Raw genomic sequence first — 15622 nt, 5'->3', positions numbered from 1 at the left:
CCCTGGGATAGCAAGCCGTTGTTTACTTCTCTTACCCACAGCAACAAGGCTCCTGGCCCCTCCCACTTTGTTTCTACAAGCTACCCCCCTCACTGGTCCACCACACTTTCAATACCAGCCAAGTTACTTTGCTGTAACTTCCCTACCCAGTTCTATTCTGGGCACTACTTTGTTAGAAGCAGCCCAAATTCTCTGAGTAGCCACTTTTCTGCTGGCCCCTGCGCCATGGCATTCCTCCTTTACGTCACAGCGTGGGCCCGCAGCCCCAGAAGCTCTCCCCACATCAGAAATTATTCCTTTTCTTCTCTCGCGACTGAAGGGAGTAGGAGGCTTTAAAGAAATAACTGCCTACCCATGAACGTTCCACGGTCGCACTCCCACAAAGCATCTTTTTTTTTTTTTTTGCGGTACGCGGGCCTCTCACTGTTGTGGCCTCTCCCGTTGCGGAGCACAGGCTCCGGATGCGCAGGCCCAGCGGCCATGGCTCACGGGCCCAGATGCTCCGCGGGATGTGGGATCCTCCCAGACCGGGGCACGAACCTGCGTCCCCTGCATCGGCAGGCGGACTCTGAACCACTGCGCCACCAGGGAAGCCCACAAAGCATCTTTTTTACCAACAGGTCATGAACTTGCCCACCCATCATTAACACTATTTCCATGGGTTAGAATCAGACAATAAACTAGGGGTATTTTCTCTAAAAGTATCCCATCAAATGTTACCTGTGTTGACCAAAAAAAAAAAAAAAAAAAAAGCACAACCTAAAAGTTGAGTTATGTTTTATTCGGCAGACATACTGAGGGCTTCAAGCCTGGGACACAGCATCTCAGATAACACTGAGAAACTGTTCGAAGAGGCGAGAGGGGGAGCCAAGATATATAGGAGTTTTGCAAAAAGGCCAGGTAGTTGGAACATTAAAAGATTATTGTTAATTAAAGAAATACAGTCATCTCAAGTTAATGAAATTAGCGCTGTTTTACGTATTGGAAGATGCAAAATCTGGGCTCATTAAAATCATTCCTTTGATATGCACCTCAGCTGTTGGGGCCAGTATCCTGTGTTTTCTCATCCTGAGTCTCTTCAGGATGCACCATTGGGGGTGGCTGCAGCAGTTGACTGCAGGATGGCGGGCATTCTTTGTTTCTATCCTGAGTTCCCTCAGGGCTCACTGTTGGAGCAGCTGTAATATGGTGGCTTGACGGGGCTTCAACCTACTTTGTTTACTGATAATGGCAGGCAGCGTTCTTAGGTCACAGCTGGGATCTAAGGAAGTTCCTCTACAGCCTCAGATGGAGTTATCACGTCTCTAAATGGTGCCTCCAAAGTCCTTATCCCTAAGAGGTCACTTTCCATTGGGGTCAGGAGAAGACAGCTGCAGCCAGTCTTGGACTGGTTCAGACCTCATTTGCTCTCACCTGGAGTATTTGAAATGACTTTAGATTCTCTTTCCAATCTATTCCCCACATTACTGCTAGTTAGAGATGGAGATAGAGATAGGTATAGATATAAATATAAATATAGACATAGATTTATTTTAATGAAAACATACTTTACAGTTTAAATGTCTTCCTCTGACCAAAGGGTTAAACTCCTTGGCGTGGCTCACAGGATCCCTTGAGAGTTTGGTCCCGCCTTACTGTTCTTTAATATACTCTTTAGGAGTCTGCTGGTCAGAAATGGACCACAGGGACTTCCCTGGCCCTCCAGTGGTTAGGATTCCACACTTTCACTGCCAAGGGCCTGGGTTCAATCCCTGGTTGGGGAACTAAGATCCCATAAGCCTCGTGGCGTGGGCAAAAAAAAGAAAGAAAGAAAGAAAGAAAGAAAAGAAAGAAGGAAACGGACCACACACTTTGAGGCCTGTGGGCCTTTGCTCAGGTTGTTACTGCTCTCTGGAATGGCCTCCCTCTTTCCACCTCCCTGCGTAAACCAACCTCTTCCCCAGCTCCACCCAAGCCATACTGATCATTCCCTTCTCAGGGCTTCCACAGAACACTATGTCAATAAACATTTGTTGAATGAATTGTAAGACTTTATTGCAAGTGTCATAAACTCACCTCAAACTGGCTTCAGCAGAAAAAACAAAATGAAACAAAACAAACGGCACATATGGTCACCTTATTTTTGATAAAGGAGGCGAGAATATGCAATGGAGAAAAGATAGCCTCTTCAATAAGTGGTGCTGGGAAAATTGGACAGCTATGTATAAAAGAATGAAATTAGAACACTCTCTAAAATCTTACACAAAAATAAACTCAAAATGGATTAAAGACCTAAATGTAAGGCCAGACACTATAAATCTCTTAGAGGAAAACATAGGCAGAACACTCTATGACATAAATCACAGCAAGATCCTTTTTGACCCACCCCTTAGAAAAAGGGAAATAAAAACAAAAATAAACAAATGGGACCTAATGAAACTTAAAAGCTTTTGCACAGCAAAGGAAAACATAAACAAGACGAAAAGACAACCCTCAGAATGGGAAAAAATATTTGCAAATGAAGCAACTGACAAAGGATTAATCTCCAAAATTTGCATGCAGCTCAATATCAAAAAAACAAACAACCCAATCCAAAAATGGGCAGAAGACCTAAATAGACATTTCTGCAAAGAAGATATACAGATTGCCAACAAACACATGAAAGGATGCTCAACATCACTAACCATTAGAGAAATGCAAATCAAAACTACAGTGAGGTATCACCTCACACCAGTCAGAATGGCCATGTCAAAAAATTTACAAACAATGCTGGAGAGGGTGTGGAGAAAAGGGAACCCTCTTGCACTGTTGGTGAGAATGTAAATTGATACAGCCACTATGGAGAACAGTATGGAGGTTCCTTAAAAAACTAAAAATAGAACTACCATATGACCCAGCAATCCCACTACTGGGCATATACCCTGAGAAAACCATAATTCAAAAAGAGTCACGTACCACAATGCTCATTGCAGTTCTATTTACAATAGCCAGGACATGGAAGTAACCTAAGTGTCCATCGACAGATGACTAGATAAAGAATACGTGGCACATATATAAAATGGAATATTACTCAGCCATAAAAAGAAACAAAATTGAATTATTTGCAGTGAGGTGGATGGACCTAGAGTCTGTCACACAGAGTGAAGTAAGTCAGAAAGAGAAAAACAACTACCATATGCTAACACATATATATGGAATCTAAAAAAAAAAAAAAAGGTTCTGAAGAACCTAGGGGAGGGGCAGGACAGTAATAAAGACGCAGATGTAGAGAATGGGCTTGAGGACATGGGGAGGGGGAAGGGTAAGCTGGGACGAAGTGAGAGAGTGGCATGGACATGTATACACTACCAAATGTAAAATAGCTAGTGGGAAGCAGCCGCATAGTATGGGGAGATCAGCTAGGTGCTTTGTGACCACCTAGAGGGGTGAGATAAGGAGGGTGGGAGGGAGATGCAAGAGGGAGGACTTATGGGGATATATGTTTATGTATAGCTGATTCACTCTGTTATGCAGCAGAAACTAACACACCATTGTAAAGCAGTTATACTCCAATAAAGATGTTAAAACAAAACAAACAAACAAACCAAAGCTGAAAACAAACATGGAGGGAATTAATGTAATTGAAAAAGTTCCCAGTGATAGGTCCAGTGGTGTCTGGTTGCAAGTTCTGATGTAATGTCATTATGAATTTCTCTCTCTTCCTGCCTCCTCTTCTCTGCTGTGTTTGTTTCATTAACAGTCAGATTTTCCCCATGTGTTGGCAAAGATGACCATCCATAGCTGCAGACTTATGGCTTAACAGCTCAACAACCTCAGTTAAGAGGGTTTCTTTCCAAATCTTTCCAGAATCTCAGATATGGCCCTGATAGGTCACATATTCAAATCACTGTGCCTCTGACCAAATCTAGGTCATGTACCATTTCTAGAACTCACCTTCAAGGTGGAACCAAGAGTGGAGGAAGGCTGATTTCCCAAAGGAAAATTGGGTTGCTGTCAGAGGAAGGAGAGAGGCTAAGGGGTCGACAAAGCGACAGGTGTTCTTTCCGGATGATCTGTTTGTGATACTGTGCTAGGAGCTGAGAGACTAAGAAGACTACGACATATCTAGCTCTTGATCTGAAACAGTTTGCAATTAGTGGGAGAGGCAGGTATTCAAAATAACTCCAAGTGATGACTGTAAAAGAGGTAAAACAAAATGCAACATCAATGCACCGAAGACAGATTCATCTCGCTTGGGGCATATGGGGAAACTTAAAGAGAAAGGGGGCTTTTGAGTTACAATCCTTAACACAGGGTAGGATTTCAAAGACTTGTTGCTGAAGGGCAGAGACCATATTTTACTTGATTTTTGTGTCACCAGAGCCTAACCGTGTCTCATATACGGTTGCACTGGTTAATGTTATTTGGTTGAAAGCATAAGAAAAGAACATTGGCCAAAAGAGCAAAAAGGAACTTATATGGGAAGGCTGCCAAGTTATCCCATGGACTCCAAGGCTGGGAAGAGTAGGAATCAGGGGATCTCCAGGGACTTCTGAGAGGGAGTTGATGGATGGCCCTCTTGAAAGTGCTGACATTAATGCAACTCAGCTCTAAGGGCTCCCAGGCTCTGTGTCTCTCAGTTTCAAATTCCAAATTCCTGGCATAGAGAATCTGATTAAGCCAGTAAACATGTGTTCACCCCCGATTTAATAATCTATGGCCAGGAGGACAGGACCATGGAATACAAACATGGCTGAAGAGACCCATTCCAGCATATGATTGGGGAGTGAAGGGGGCAATTCCCAGGAAAGGAGGACTTATTGTGAGCCAGGCAGGACCCAAGAAGTATCTATTGACATAGTAGATACTCAATGTATGTTAATTAAATATAAGTAGTGATGTGGGACAGGGAAGGTCCTCCAAGCAAAGGGAACAGTGTGTGGAAAGGCAAAGAGGCAGGAACGCTGAAGGCATGATTGAGGAACAGTTAAGAGAGAATTATGGAATGTTAGACCAAAAAGGGTTTTGTTTTATTTTTTATTTATTTTTTGGCTGTGTGGCTTGAGGAATCTTAATTCCCTGACCAGGGATCGAACCCAGGCACTCGGCAGTGAAAGCACGGAGCCCTAACCATTGGACCACCAGGGAATTCCCAAAAGGTCTTGTTTTATAGATAAGAATAAGTAGTTGTTTTACAGAGGAAGTTGCTGTGGACCTGAGAAAGTAGTTTATCTGTACCTTATAAGACTCAGCATAAAAGAGTTATCAGAAGAGGGATGGTCTTTGAAGTGCTAGGAATAAATGAGTTTGCCAAAGGAGGGAGGGAGTTAGGGAGAGAAGAGGATGGATTTTATTTTATTTATTTACCTTTGTTTTTAAAATTTTTTTGAGGATGGATTTTAGAATTAAAGCAGGAGCGCCCACCTTTAGAGGATGGAGGGGGTTGGGGGAACAGCAAAGTAGACTGTGGGATGGTTGGAGAGGGAGAAGGACATCTTACTGTGTGCAGGACACTTTCATAAACATTATCTCACGTAATTCAGATGTGTAGTGGATGTCCCTCTGCTTGGAAAACCCCTGCCCCCTCCCTCCAGGGCTTTGCCTCTGCTGGGTGACCAGGTCCCCTGCCCCTGTCCATAGCTGCTTTGTAAAGGATGCCTGTCTGGGCCAATGCAATCCTCTCTGCCAGCAATTTAGAATTTTGAGCCTACATTTACCAGGAAATTGGATATTTAATTTCAGTCAGATGAATCAAATGAAAAAGAATGCTTGAAGTGGTAGCATAAAAACACAAGTAATTAAAAACATTTGGAACCTTTGCTTAGCCTTCAAAGGCATTTGTTGCCATAGTTAGAGACTGAACATTTCAGTAGAAGCCTCAAGTCAAGTCATGACACGGGAAGGGCAGAGTTTAGTGGGACTTCCACTAACTCCTTCTGGTGAGGTTCTTGGAATTGTCCTTGATAAGGTGTGGTTGTTCAAGTCTTTATTGGAATTTGAGAGAGATCTCAGATTCTTTCCAATAAGTTTCTCCCACACTGCCCTTGTTTTATTAGTGTTTTTTTTTTTTTGCGTAAGATAATAATAGCTAACTCTGTACTGAATGCTTTGCAGGTTACCTCCTTTAATCTTCACAACAACCTATGAGGTAGGTGCTCTCATAGTCTCTGTTCTGTCGATGAGGAAACTGAGGCTCAGAGAAGTTAAGCAACTGGCCCAGGGTCACACTGCTGTGTAGGTGGGCTGCCTGAGCAGTGGATGCTGCCATGACCTGGCTCTTATTTGCCATGTTGCAAACTTAATTTGAGAGTATCATCCAATCAAGAACGCTTTAATGAAAACTTACCAAGGTCAGAATTAGGTTCTCGATTTGAAGATGAGGGTGCTGATTGCCCGGGGTTGCACTATTCATTCTGTGTCAGAGCCAGGATTCAAACTCTGTGTGTCTCACTTCAGCTTCCATCAGCTTTCTAGTTAATGCAATCGCTTCTGTTAACCATTGTGATGGTTGAGGGAGGAAAGAACGTCTAGGAGGGAGGAAGGGGGATGATTGGCAGTATCAGATTCTACAGCAAAGTTAGATAAAATGACCAAGAAGAAGACATCAGCTTTGGTGAGGAGGAGGTCCCTAGTGGCTTTTAAGAGCCCTGTCCTATGGAGAGGATAGGGCAGAAACCACCTTGGTGCAGCAAGTGGGGGTGAAGACATGGGGGCCATGATGGGAAAGGGGGGGTAACTTGAGGGTCAAGATGGGAAAGAAGGAGCATCTTCAGAGACAGAAGAGAGGGAATAAGTGGAAAAGGTCCAGAGGGAGAGGAGAACGGATAAAGCTCAGAGGGGGAGGGGTGGGACCAACAGGACTTCCATTTAGTCCATGTGTTTATTGAGTACCTACTATGTGCCCTGCACTGGAGAGATAACGGAGCAGTAAACAGTCAAGATCCATCTTCCTGGAACTGACAGTATAATGAGGAAGACAGATAAGAAACTGTTAACAGGGACTTCCCTGATGGTGCAGTGGTTAAGATTCCATGCTCCCAATGCAGGCAGCCCAGGTTCAATCCCTGGTCCAGGAACTAGATCCCACACGCATGCTGCAACTAAGAGTTCACGAGCCGCAATTAAGGAGCCGGTGAGCCACAACCAAGGAGCCTGCCTGCCACAACTGAGACCCAATGCAACCAAATAAATAAATAAATAAAATTTAAAAAGAAACTGTAAACAGATAAATAAAATGAGAATTGTGATAAGAGTTCCACAAGAAACAGCACATAGAGATAGAGACTGAAGTTTCTAGGAGTAACCTTAGGTAGAGGTAGTTAGACAAGGTCTCTCTGAGCAGGTGAGACCAGAAGGGTGAGAAGGAACTAGCCATGCCAGAGCTAGAGAAGGAACAAGAAGGGCCCTGTATCGCCTTTTATGACCTAACCTCAGAAGTCACGTAGCATCAAATCCATTGTATTCTATTTATTAGAAGGGAGTCACTCCTGATGTGGAATGAGAGTCTACCTTTAGATGGGAGAAGTGTCAAATGATTTGCAGACATGTTTATAAACCACCATGGGCTTGAATGGGCTGGGCTTCTGCACTCTGCCTTTATTCACTTGATGGGTAGAGGGTGGGGGCATCATCTTTTCCCCTCCTCTAGACCCTTCCTTCCTTGGGGATCCAAAAGGAAGTTTGAGCCTGGAGATGAAGTCAAGGAAGAGCAGCTATTCAGGCTCTCCAATGAAACACACTTGGGGGCTTCCCTGGTGGTGCAGTGGTTAAGAATCCTCCTGCCAATGCAGGCGACATGGGTTTGAGCCCTGGTCCGTGAAGATCCCACGTGCCGCGGAGCAACTAAGCCTGTGCGCCACAACTACTGAAGCCTGTGCGCCTAGAGCCCATGCTCTGCAACAAGAGACCACTGCAATGAGAAGCCCGCACACCACAACAAAGAGTAGCCCCCGCTCGCTGCAACTAGAGGAAGCCCGAACGCAGCAACGAAGACACAACACAGCCAAAAATAAGTAAATAAATAAATTAATTAATTAAAAAAAAAACACTCTTGGATTTGAACCCTGACTGTCATTTACCAGCTCTGTGTTCTTGGGTAAGTCACTTAACCTTGGATAAGCCTCATTTTCTTCATCTGTAAAATCAGAGTATCCTTCTCATGGAATTATTTTAAGGATTAAATGAGTTAATAGATGAGTTACATAATACAGGCTCAGAAGCAGGGACTTGAGCATAGTAAACACCCCATGTGTTAGCTGTTGCTAATATGATTATTCAACACATGTTTATTAATATTTCATTAACTCAGGCTTAGGTGAGTTCTGGGCTAGATGCTGGGATTACGAAAGCGAGCATGAAAGGGTTTAGGCTTCCAGGAACCAGAAGCTTAGGGGAAATGTTTTCAAGCATATGTGGGCAAAGAGTCCAGGCTTTGGAGGCAGCCAGACCTGATTCTCATTCTGAGTTTGCCTGTAGTTTCTATCTGTGGGACCTTGGACTGGTCTTTCAACTTTCTCGGCCATAGTTTCCTACTGGAAAATGAGAATTATAACAGTACCTACCTCACTGGGTTTTGGTGAGGATCAAACAAGATAATCTATGTAAAAAGCTTAGCACAGTTCCTGGAAAGTGGTGATTGTTTTATGAATGTTAATCATTAATTTTATTTACCAGGAAGTAGGCTAACAAGTGGATTCATTAGAGTCCAATGTTGAGAATGCCAAACTGGATGGGGAAACAACCTGCTAAAGGAGTCCAGCAGAAGAGATTAATTTTGCTAGGAAGAATCTCAGAAAGCCCGGAGGTGGTGATGTGGGAACCTGGCTTTGAAGACTGAGTAAGAATTTTCAGGTAGGGAATGAGGAAAGAGAAGATATTCCGGGTGGAAGCAAGGAGATTTGCAAAGGCATGAAGTTACAAAAGGTGTTGACATGTTTGGAGGAAGGTGATAAATTCAGTGTGGGAGCTTCAGGTGTGTGGGATGGAGGGGATGAGACTGGAAAAGGGAGTTCAGGTCAAAGCATTGGCTCAAGTGAGAGAAACTGCTGACTTTAAGCCAAGGCCAGCCTTGGCAGTATGGAGAAAGGCCAGTGGCTGGGCTGGAGGGAGGTTTTGTAGGTGGAACAGATAGATTCAGGGCTAGATGTTCCATGTGAATTGAGCGGAGGGCAGTGAGGGAAACAAAGGCCAGCTGCAGAGAAGTCAGGGAGGAGGGCAGGGTTTGGGTGGATGGAACAAAATTATGAGATGTGGACTCTCAAATCCACTGCACCACCAGGGAAGTCCCAGACCCTATATTGTTAAGGAGGTAGTCAACCGCATGGGAGAGCACAGCTAAAACAGAGTTTAGGTGAAGTGGAAGGTGGGGGATATCTGTCCTGAAGTGAAGATTAAGATAAATGCAGCCACCAACACACACACACACACACACACACACACACACACACACACACCAGACACATACAGCAATTTCCACGCTGGGCTGGGTCTACAGGAGGGCAATAGGAAACTCTCAGTCCCACCATGAGTGACCCTACCAGTTGCACTATAGATGCTCTCACTTCTCACTTGCATATCAGGTGGTCCAAGGGTCTAAACTGGGGAACCAGGATAATTTGTGAGTAAAAGCTCATGCTGAATATTTCTGGGACTAGATTCCATAGTCACCAGCAAACTCTCAGAAGTATCTATGATCCCCCAACAGTTAGGAGTCATTGGTTTTCTCACCAGAAATTAATAAGAATAGCTATCCTTGGGGAGAAGGACTGGTGGGGGAAGGGGGGAGATTTTCAGTTTTAATTTTTGATTTTTCTTAACTGTCTGAATTTTCTAACCACAAACGTGTTAGTTTCATTGAAAAAACTGTCATCAGGGTTTATTTGGGTGGTGAGATAACAGGCCCTTTTTAGATTTCATCTTACTAACCTCTTTGTACTAAACAAACACAACAAACAAACACTAATAGCTGTTATTTTTTAAAAAACCCTGATAGTCTTAACACACACACACACACACAAAATCACACTATTATGCAAAGTACATCCTCTATTATGTAAGGTAAAATGTCTACATTTCCTATAAACTACTAGTTTTAATGCAGTAAAACTTGCATTCGAAGTAGATAAGGCGAAAAAGAAAAAGGCACACAATTTCAAGTATTTCCTCAGACGCATAAAAACAATGTGTATACGTGTCATTCTTCATCTGTACTGTCTCCTCATTCCCTTGAACCGGCCAATGTGCGAGCCGTTGGCCTTTGATGCGAAGCGAAGACGGAACGCAGGACTGGGTTAAATCCACTACTCTCTCCCCACGCACTCTAGTAATTACTCTATTTCCACGTCATGTTTCCGGGTGTGTGTGTCTCGACTCACGCAGAAACTGAAGTTCAAAGCAGGCGGGAGTCACCCATGTTCTTTTTGCTGTCCCCAGAAACCCAGTTCACGCGTTGGGCCCCTAGAGGATCTGGCGATACCTGGGGACTGTCTAACTGGCTGATTCCCACGTGGTAAGTGGCTCCCGACCTCGCCCCCACGTGGTGTCAAGGGCCGGGAAAAGGGAGACCAGGCAGAAGAGAGCCGCATCAGGGGCATTTAAAGTGTCTTGACGTCACGCACTGCCAGGAACTCAGCTGAGTTTTCAGCAGGACATTCCGGTCATCTTCCTTCCCTCCCCCCGGGCTTCTCTGCCCAAGGCCTTGGTTCTTCCCCTGCTCTTGCGGAGGGAGGAGCACTAAACCCTCGGAACAGCCAGAACAGGGGCGTTCCCAGCCTTCTATTGGCTCCGCCCTTTCTCCAAGAGGCTCTTCTTATTGGCCGGTGGGTGGGGCATCGGTTGTACAGTGCACTCACCAGGGCCTCTGGGTGGCCGAGAAAACTGGCTGTCTCATGAATTATGCATGAGCGGCGTGTCGCGGCCCGGCGGGGCTGGGCGGGGATTGGCTGGAGGGACTGTAATTCAGCGGTTTCCGGAGCTGGGGCAGCGTAGACTGGTAGGGGGAGCCTGGGGTTCCGACGTCGCCGTGGAGGGAGCAAGCCCGAACCGGATCCTTGACAAGAGACCCAGCTCGGCGCTCACCCCACATCTGCTAGGCGAGACTCCGCGGCCTGAGGGACCCCGCGGCCCGCACCCCGGCGCAAGCGCAGCCCCGGCCAGTCGGGCCTCAGCCCGAGCAGCAGGTGAAGGGGATTAAGGGTGGGGCTGCCCCCCGACGGCCTCCAGGCCTGGGCATCCCTGGACGGGGGCGGGGGGCGGGGGGCGGGCGCTGGGAGCCTCTGGGGTGTTTGGGGGAGTAGTGGATAGAAACTTCAGTGGGTCAGGGGGGATACGAGGAGAAACGGAGGGTCGCTCTGAAGGGACAACTCCCCGGGATGACAGGAGCCGGCCTCTGAAGGGACAGGGTGCGCTGGGAGGAAGTTTCGTACTTTGGAGAAAGGGGAGACGCCGAGGAAGAGAGAGAATGGGCTGGAGGGGGAGGACTGTGGGGCGAGGGCACGCTAAGGTGGGGGGGCAGGAGTGAGGGACAGACCCCCAACTTCCTGCTCCCTGGGGCTCTGGGGACGTTCCGGCCACAGGAGCGACTGTCACGCCGGCGGAGATCTCCACAGAGGTTGGTGGGGCGGGTTGGCAAGCGCCTCCTCCCCGCCCCCCGGCGGGGCCCGGCGGCTCCTGGCTGAGCCACTTCCTCCGCCTTGCCCTGTTCCCGCTCCTTTAGGAGCCAGCTGTGCCCCGCTGGAGGAGGTAGGAATAGGTGTCTTCCCCCTACAGCCTCATGAACTGGTTGGTTGTGGGTAGGATTATTGCATAAGAATCAGGTTTCCTGTAGGGAAATTGACAGCCTTGTACTCTTTCTAAATCCCCTCCCGTCTTTTTCTAGGTTAAACTCGTGATTCCCTCCTCCCCCTTCTAAAAAAACAGAATAAAACCCCCATCAAGCCAGCTCTAGAGGGAAGTAAAACTATTTCCTCCTTGACATTGTTCTTTTATAAACACCTGGTAAACTTGGCCAGAAGATAAATAATTGAGCCCTTGCATTTACTGGATTGTGGTGTTGCTTAATTGCATAGGACAGAATGAACCAATCCAGAGTGGGAGTTTTCTGTCTCAGAGCCAAGATCTTGGGTAAATGCAGAGGAGAGGGAAACGAAGACAGGCTGGCCTTGGCAGTCATGTGTGCAAACTTTACCTGTGTTTGGGGGTGTGGTTGCACTTAAGTTAGCAAAATTCAAACCATCACCCAAGTTGTTTTTTCCATGTTTAGTCCACATCCCTCTGTGTTATATCAGGTGGATGTATGGTACTGACACACTTATTCTTATTAAAAATGTATGTAATGTGTCCCTGCTGGCTTTTATTGTGTGTGCATCTAAAGGGTATATTTATTCTGTGTGTGGGTTGTAATTGTTTGGCTGGCTGGGCTGATACAGCATTTGTTTGAATAAATCAGAACAGTAAGTTATCTCAATCTTTTATATGTGGATTTAGACTGTGTTATGACTTGATTCAGCCAATTTTCTGTTTTATATTAAAAATATCTATTCCCTGAGTCAACACATTTATTTCCTTATTACATGTGCCAGACTGGGGTACCAATAGAATTTTTGCAGCGACATTTGCACAGTGGGATGGAGGAAAGAAGTCTTCAAAACAAGACAAAAAATGTAGATGTTAGAGACTTGATCTTAATCTCTATATTTGCTAGTGTATCCACCACAAAGAACCACTAGAAAATTCATAAACCTTTTATATGTAGTTCTTTTGGGAAGAATAGCTGTCTAGAAATATCCACAGTTATGTCTTGATCCACAAAGGGTAGATAGTTCATATAACCTTAACTCTGTTTTGTAGATAAGGAAATTGAGATCAAAGGAACAAAACACTTGCCTGGGGCAGCAGAGTGTCATAGTGGTGGAATTTGTACCTTCTGTATATTTTGTTTGCTTTTGACTCTCTATGCTTAGGTATTAGATCTTGATTTAGAGTGACTGTAGGCCCTGCTGGGAAAAGTGTCAGTGAAATTCTGACATATACCTAGACAATGAAATACCACCAGTAGTCTGTAAGACTCAAAGGGAGATATTTAATAAACAGATGAAAAATGATGTACAAATGGGGTTTCCTTAGGTTTTTGGGTTTTTGTTTTGTTTTGTTTCCTATCTAACTGCTATGTCTAACTTGGGAAGTAACTTTTTAAAAAAAATATTTTATATTGGAGCATAGTTGATTAACAGTGTGTGTTAGTTTCAGGTGTACAGCAATGTGATTCAGTTATACATATACAAGTATCTATTGTTTTTTGAATTCTTTTCCCTTTTAAGTTATTACGGAATAGTGAGCAGCGTTCCCTGTGCTGTACAGTAGGTCCTTGTTGGTTATCTATTGTAAATAAAGCAGTGTGTACCTGTCAATCCCAAACTCCCAATCTGTCCCTCCCCACAATAGCTAACTTTTTAGTGTGCATAATTTACCATCAGAATTTAGCTGTTTGCTAATGGAAAGAGATATTTTTTTAAGCAAGTTTGTAGGTGAAGGACAGTCATGACCTAAATGTCATTTAAACCAAAGTGCCTTGTGTCTTGATCAGTGGTCATTTGTGTCTCCAGAAAGTTGCTTTCTCCTCCCCACCTCTGCACGTCTTGACATTCAGATGGTGAGATGGGGCAGAGGTGGTGGCCATCATCACAGATGCCGAGTCTGGCACCTTTTAATCTTATGGCTTTCTCAGAGGTGATGTACAAATCAACAAATATTTACTTTTTACAACTTTATGAAAGTTGCTATGAGGAACAAGACACCTTGTTTACAGAACTTGAGGTCTACTGAGGCAGCTTCATAAATGCTTTATCCATGAAGTGCAACATGTTTTCCTCAAAGAGATGGTGAGACATTAAGCCTGTGCTGTCCAACAAGGTAGCTATTATATATTTAAAAACATGTAGCACAGATATAGAACATTTCCATTATCGTAGAAAGTTCTGTTGGACAGTGCTTCACTAAGCGCTGCACGTCTTCAGAAGAAGGATTGGTTATGAGGCTTGCAGTTGTGTAGAAGTCTTCTTGCTAACTGAGAGCTTTGATCTGGGGCCCAAATAATGGTTGGCATTTGACAGATACAAATAATTTGGGGTGAGGAGGTATGGTGATATAACACAAAATCCTGGTAGATTAGGAAGGTAAGTAGGGGAGAGGGAGTGCCTGCATATAAGAGGTCTTGAATGCAAGACCAAGGAATTTAAAGATTTTTGAGGCTGAATACTGGTGTTTAATTATGGAGTGCCTACCCCATGCCTGACCTTGGTTAACTTGTACAAAGTAAGTCAGTACACATGGCTTCTGCCTTAGGGGAGTTGTCACTGAAGCTGACCTTATACACTGGGTCAGCACTCAAAAAGAGGGGTCCTGACTTATCGGGTTTGTGTTGTTAAGTGCAGAAGTGCTTTTTGAGGATTTTTAATTGGCTACAAATGTCCACTCACATTTTCTGTCTTCCATATTTAAAAAAATTTATCATAACTTTTGGGTCATATATAACAACCAGCCAAAGAGCACTTGAAGGACATCCCCAAATCCTGGAGAACTCCTGGTGTCCTGGAGCAGCCTTGGTGAGGTCCAGCAGGATGACATCCCTGGGTTACTTCATACTTCAGTCTTTGTTGGTTATGGTGAAAAAAGTTAATATTGTGGTTACACGTTTGTTGCAAGGAACCTTGGCTTACTATGGGGCACTTTTTTTTTTTTTTAATTTTTTGCGGTACGCGGGCCTCTCACTGTTGTGGCCTCTCCCGCTGCGGAGCACAGGCTCTGGACGCGTAGGCTCAGTGGCCATGGCTCACGGGCCCAGCCGCTCCGTGGCATGTGGGCTTCCCGGACCGGGGCACGAACCTGCGTCCCCTGCATCGGCAGGTGGACTCTCAACCGCTGCGCCACCAGGGAAGCCCACTATGGGGCACTTTTGTCAGGAATGCTAGATGGTACTTTGGTGGTAAGTTGTTTGAAATGTCTCCAGTTTTTAAAAGGAATAGCATATGCAAGAAAATTTCTGTTATGGTCAGTTCTCCTATATCAGTATTATCACAGCTCGGTTCAGATCAGCAAGCATATTATATATTGAGAGCCAATTATTGTGCTAGGCAGGAGCCAAGGATAATGCACTGTGGTCCCTGTTTTCACAGAACCGGAAGTGGTGTTGTCGGGCTTGGGGTATGTGCTGTGTCAGTATGGACTTAGGGTTGGGAAGATGTCAGCACAGTGGTTCAGAGGTCGGGCTCTGGAGTCAGACACATCTGGGATTGGATCTTGGATCTGCCACTTCCTAGTCAGAATCTCAACCTCAGTTTTCTTATCTGTAAAAGGATAGGATAACAGTACTTATCTCCTAGGGCTGTTGAAGACTCCAGGAGATAATGCAGGTAAAATACTTAGCATAATGCCTGGTACACATTACCAGGAGATTAACTTTTTTTAGGGGTGAGAGAAAGGCTTTATCATAGAGGGGTATTCAGATGGGAACACCTGAAAAGGGTTTTGTAGGATCGGTAGGAATTCTCCCAACAAAGCTGAGTGGTGAATAGTTGCATTCAAGGCTGAGGGAACGTGAGTGTGCAGAGGCTTAAAACAGCATAGTGTTTTCAGGGAGCTATAGGCAGAAGTTCTTAATTTAGGAGAA

At 45.0% G+C, this 15622-nt stretch overlaps 1 protein-coding gene across 4 annotated transcripts in view; it reads left to right on the top strand.

The window, feature by feature from the left end:
• Positions 1 to 10841: 10841 nt before the first annotated feature.
• The window catches only part of STAT3 (signal transducer and activator of transcription 3), a 61444-nt gene continuing 56663 nt past the window's right edge, over positions 10842 to 15622 (top strand). For 3 of the 4 annotated variants that reach the window (XM_059048220.2, XM_059048218.2, XM_059048219.2), the window contains exon 1: positions 10886 to 11135. Coding sequence is in view for 1 of the 4 variants with exons in the window: in XM_059048217.2 (XP_058904200.2) it covers positions 10856 to 11135 (280 nt within the window). In the remaining 3 variants the exon portion in view is untranslated. Of the gene's footprint in view, positions 11136 to 15622 lie in introns of all 4 variants that reach the window. The other variant, XM_059048217.2, reaches the window with a different exon arrangement.

This window comes from Kogia breviceps, chromosome 19 (assembly GCF_026419965.1).
Source record: "Kogia breviceps isolate mKogBre1 chromosome 19, mKogBre1 haplotype 1, whole genome shotgun sequence".
Lineage (NCBI taxonomy): Eukaryota > Metazoa > Chordata > Mammalia > Artiodactyla > Physeteridae > Kogia > Kogia breviceps.
Note: the sequence above shows the minus strand (reverse complement) of the source record. Positions and strands in the feature narration are given on the sequence as shown.